General features: G+C 29.3%; 1 protein-coding gene across 1 annotated transcript; it reads left to right on the top strand.

Annotated features, from left to right (window-relative positions):
- Positions 1 to 209: 209 nt before the first annotated feature.
- Positions 210 to 1,648, top strand: LOC112508165 (hyoscyamine 6-dioxygenase-like). The gene is made up of 4 exons (XM_025112942.1): positions 210 to 416; positions 553 to 803; positions 908 to 1,226; positions 1,397 to 1,648. Exons 1-4 carry the CDS (start codon positions 210 to 212, stop codon positions 1,646 to 1,648), a joined length of 1,029 nt encoding a protein of 342 aa, XP_024968710.1.
- Positions 1,649 to 5,925: the final 4,277 nt, after the last annotated feature.

Genomic DNA, 5,925 nt, shown 5'->3' with positions numbered 1-5,925 from the left:
CTGACTTAAATTTATGATGTGAATGTGAAAAAAATAAGTAAGAAAAAGTATTAAAATACAAGTATCATAAAGTGATATTTGGTATAAAAAACCTAATAGGCTGTGAATCTAATAAAATTGTAAAACAAAAATTATGAAAACAAAATAAACAATAAATTACTATATATACACATATATGATGTGTTCTTTGAGCTCACAAGTTATCAGTCATGGATAATTTGCTTTCAAGTTGGTGCACCACTGTGAAATCTTTACCTCAAAACTATGTCTTTCCTGAAGATGTAAGACCAGGAAATCAAATTGTTCCCATTTTCAACAATTGTCCGGTGATCGATCTTGAAAAAGCAGTTTCTGGTGATCGGAACGATGTCATTCAACAAATTCTTAAAGCTTGCCAAGACTGCGGGTTCTTTCAGGTTTGGTTGATCGTTTTGTACTGATCCGTTTATTTATTTATATGCATAGTGATGATAAGCTGTATGTTGTTATGTGCACGTCTCCATAATTTCTTAAAACCATATGAAAAGTTAACTTTTGATTCATTTGAATTAGGTTATCAACCATGGAGTTTGTGAGGATCTGATCGATGATACAATGGGAATCGTTAAAGAGTTCTTTAACATGCCAAATGAGGATAAAGTAAGTTTATACTCGCTCGATCCTCAAAAGAGTTGTAGACTGTATACCTCTAGTTTCGGTTATGCTAGAGAGTCGATCCACCTTTGGAGGGACGCCCTGAAACACCCTTGCCATCCTTTAGATGAATATGTTGATCTGTGGCCCCAAAAGCCTCCCAAATACAGGTATGCACACACACACACACACACACACACACATATATATATATATAATGTATTTATATGTGTTATAATGAATAAATGGTTGAAGTGCTTTTTTCTTCATGAAGAGATGTTGTAGGGAAATATACGCTTGAAGTCAGAAATTTATCATTAAAAATACTAGACATGATATGTGAAGGGCTCAAGCTCAAGCCTGGATACTTCGAAGATGAATTGACGGGCATTCAACTATTAAATTTGAATCACTACCCACCATGCCCCGAACCGAGTTTGGCCTTAGGAGTATCAAAACATCGTGACCCTAACACCATAACAATCCTTTATCAAGGAAATGTGTCTGGGCTTCAAGTATTGAAGGATCGACAATGGTTTGGGATCGAACCATTTCCTAATGCTTTTGTGGTCAACATTGGTCAACAACTCAAGGTACATAAATCCTAACTCGGCCAAAGTTGGTTGATTTTACTTTAACAAAATAGAGTGTCCTACTTTTTATATATAAATATGATATTATTTGAAAAAAAAAAGATATCTTATATAAACAAGTGTCCTATTACTGAATTTAAACAAGTACATCGAATTTGAAATGATTTCAGGTTATCAGTAATGGAAGGTTTGAAAGTGTAGAGCATAGAGCTGTGACAAACTCAAAAGAGGCAAGGTACACTATTGCCACCTTCATCAACCCTCGTAATGATGCTGTCATTGAACCTGCAAAGGAGCTTCTTGAGAAAGATGATTGCCGCCCTCTTTTTCGAACCTTTCGTTACAAAGACTTTCATCACGCATTCGAACAACATCGAGGGGAGGGTGAAGCTACCCTTGAAGTGTTTAAGATCAAGGGTTAAAGACGTTTGATAATAAATGGCTTTTAGTATTGGATCTCGTATTCAATGTTTCTATTTTTGTTGGGTTTATGGTACGTGATGTGACATAAAAGACCAATACGTATTTAAGCTCTTTTGAAAAAAATAAACATTACAGATTGTTTTTTAAGCTCATGTCTCCCCACGATTGGTTAAGAACATCTGAACATGTGAGTTGATTGGTTATTTCTGTCCAATTTACATAATAGGATGTTTCTCGTATGTTAAATCTGCAATCTATTGTTTGATACCTTGATGAAACAATGATTTACTATGTAGTGAGAAAATATCAAAATTTACAAGAAAATCGGGTTTATAAGACCCAAAAATGTCTAAGGGCTGTTTGACAGTTGTTGAATAGTTGAGTGTAGAATGATCAAATGTTCATAATGATTAAGAAGCTTTCATGATATAGTGCAAAATGAAATATAATTGTTTACAATGAAATTATGGCGCTGAATAGTTAGGGAAGTCCAGGATACAAAATCATTCAGAGGGTTTTAGAACCATTAAGAAACAGACTTTTTTTGCCAAACAAGATTCACCTCTTAACGATTCAGAGACTACATCTTAATGTAACTATTAAGAGGTAAACAAACAACCCTAAGTGTCATAATAGATTGTTTTTCAGAACTTCAATTTACAGGATCAATCAATTGTTGTCCTATGTACAAGCTTTCTATTGGACGTTATTGTGAGTATTAGCAAGTTCTTTATGACTTTTCCAAATTAATTTTTCATATTGATTTTTTATATGACATCATAAAAAGTGTTGTCATGTAGATACGTTCATATGACACTTCTCAAAAATGTAGAAAAACTAATATAATATTTTATTTTAATTAAAATAACGTAATTTTTTTTTTGTCAAAATGTCCTAAAATATCATACAAACTTCACAATTGTTATAAATCCATTTATTATAACATTTAAACATTTTTAACGTCATATAAATTCAATTTTATTATAACATATGATCAGGATTGTGAAACATAATCGTGGGATAACCATAAAATAGCTATTAATTTTTTTAATTTTTTTAAATAAAATAAAAAATACGTGTATGATGTGTATATATAATGGACTTCATTTTTTATATATATGGAAATGCGTGTATGGTGTGTATATATACATTTTTTGTATCTATAGATTTGAATTTTATACAAGGGAATACGTGTCTCTTTCTCTCTCTATCTATATATACAAGGTCATTAATGACAAACGTAACAGATCGTAATAAATTAATGATTTGAGATCATGTAAGATAAGACTGTTTTTATAAGATATGCTTTTTATACTTGAAACTTTACATCAAAATACTGTAAAGGTAACATTCACAGTGTTTTTACTGTGAAGATTCGACTTTATTTTACCTTCACAACATTTTATTGTAGAGTTTCAAATGTAATAATCTGATGAGTACATTGACAAACACCTTACAGATATTTATAAATACATGTTTAATTTAAATAATGTTAAAATTACTCTTATCTATAAAACCACAAGATTTTCATTGAGGAGTCTTGTAAAACAATGAGAGTTATAAGTTTCCTAAAATAATGGAAAAGTAAATTTAATTACAGGTTTTAATAAGTTGTCAAAAAAAAAAAACAAATTATAAATTACCGTTTTATTTTATTTAAAAAAAATAACATTAAGGGGTCATTTACCAAATACTTACCCGGTAAGCATCTAACGGTAAAACTCAACACTATCATTTATTTATCGGATAAGATTTTAGTCAACAAAAACGACTTTCTATACAACGAATTACCCGGTAAGAGCTGACTGTGGTAAGAGTCATTGCCCTCACTTACCGGGTAAGACTTTAGGTCTTTGTCTCGCTCTTACCTGATAAGATTCATGATCCTTTCCATTTTCATCCGATAAGTTAATGTAACTTGGTAAGCGCTTACCCAAATAAACATTTGGTAAACGGCTCATAATTATCTCAAATTATGGGTTTACTTTGGATCTCACAACTTATACTCACTTGATTACACCTATATATATAGATGTGGGTTCAAATGAAAACTCCAGTTTCATCGTGAACACGAGGATAAATCTTAACCATTGATCAAAATTTAGAAAAATAATCAATGATTAATTTAAAAAAATTAATTAATAAAGTGATTAGGGCTAAAATGGAAGTTAAGATTTATGTTTACCATATTTGACTTTTAATTTTTTTTAATTAATCTTTTTTACTCCCTTAATTTTTAAACTAAATTATCTTAACAACAATTAATATTTTAATCAAATGAATTACATCAAAAAATCGAGCATTTCATGATCTTCGATTTGACATTCATCTCGATTTTTATATTATTTTATGTTTTCAACGTTTTTTTAACGTCTAATAGTATATATATGTAATATTCATTATGAATATTTATGCACGTTCATATGTTTACAACAAGTTTTTAGTATTCATATATTAGTATGATATTCATTATGAATATACAACTTATTATATCATTCATCATGAATAGTTGTGTATTTTCATGTGTATTCAACAAATCTTCATTATAACATTCATCATGAATATAAATAGTATTCATCATGAATATACGTTTTCTTTATAACATCCATCATGAAAATATATATATATATATATATATATATATATATATGTTTACGTGTATACAATGACGTGATATCCCATAAGATGCATCTTTGCTGCTATGATAAGGTCTATAGCGTTTTTGTAAGACGTGGGTTACGCAATGGTTCCTTGAGGCGTGCCACGCAGTGGCATGGCGTGTGTTTTTTGCAAAACGCGACTTTAAAAAATAACTGTTTTAGTATTTTAACGTTTATGTTTTTACACTTTGATAAAATTAATTTAATCACATCACTCACGGTTTCACAAATTTATACACGTTATTGACTCCGAATTAAAACGAAGTTGCAAAATTACTTTTCTAAGTTCTATTTTGAATATTTAATCAAAGACTACTTTTACAATAATAATCTATATGAATTTTCTTTTTCTAATATGAATGTAAAATTTTTAATATTATTATATGATTGAATAATATATGTATATATATAATTCTATACGTGACATATAAATTTATCGACTTATGTCACGCATTCGAACAACATCGAGGCGAGGGTGAAGCTACCCTTGAAGTGTTTAAGATCAAGGGTTAAAGGCGTTTGATGATAAATGGCTTTTAGTACTGGATCTCATATTCGATGTTTCTATTTTTGTTAGGTTTATGGTACGTGATGTAACATAAAAGACCAAGACGTATTTACGCTCTTTTGAAAATAAACATTACGGATTGTTTTTTAACCTCGTGTCTCCCCCACAATTGGTTAAGAACATCTGAACATGTGAGTTGATTGGTTATTTCTGTCCAATTTACATGATCTGATATTTTTGTATGTTAAATCTGCAATCTATTGTTTGATACCTTGATGAAACAATGTTTACTATGTAGTGAGAAAATATCAAATTTTACAAGAAAATCAGGTTTATAAGACCCAAAAATGTCTAGAGTGCTGTTTGAAAATTGTTGAATGTAGAATGATTAAGTGGTCATAATGATTAAGAGACTCTCATTATATAGTGTAAAATGAAATATAATTGTTTGGTAATTGTTTACAATGAAATTAGGGCTCTGAATGGTTAGGGAGGTTCAGGATACAAAATCATTCAGAGAGTTTTTAAACTATTAAAAGACAGATTTTTTTTTGCCAAACAAGATTTACCTCTTAACGATTCAGAAATTGCCTCTTAATGAAATTATTAAGAGGTAAACAAACAACTCATAAGTGTCATAATAGACTGTTTTTCAGAACTTCAATTTACAGGATCAATCAATTGTTGTCCTATGTAAAAGCTTTATATAGGACGTTATTGTGAATATTAACAAGTTATTTATGACTTTTCCAAATTAATTTTTCATATGACATCATAAAAAGTGTTTTATAAAAACAAGTGTCATGTAGATACGTTCGTATGACACTTCTCAAAAGTATAAAAAAACTAATATAACATTTTATTTTAATTAAAAATAACGTAAATTTTTTGTCAAAACGTCCTAAAATATCATACAAACTTCACAATTGTTATAAATCAATCTATTATGACATTTAAATATTTTTAACGTTCTATAAATTCAATTTTATTATAACGTATTATCAGATTGTGAAACATAATCGTGGGATAACCATAAAACAGCTATTAAATTTTTTAATTTATTTAAATATAAAAAATACGTGTATCGTGTGTATATATACTAGACTTC

The sequence above is a fragment of the Cynara cardunculus genome (genome assembly GCF_001531365.2).
Source record: "Cynara cardunculus var. scolymus isolate 2C chromosome LG 2, CcrdV1, whole genome shotgun sequence".
NCBI lineage: Eukaryota > Viridiplantae > Streptophyta > Magnoliopsida > Asterales > Asteraceae > Cynara > Cynara cardunculus.
This window is presented reverse-complemented; position numbering and strand designations above follow the sequence as displayed.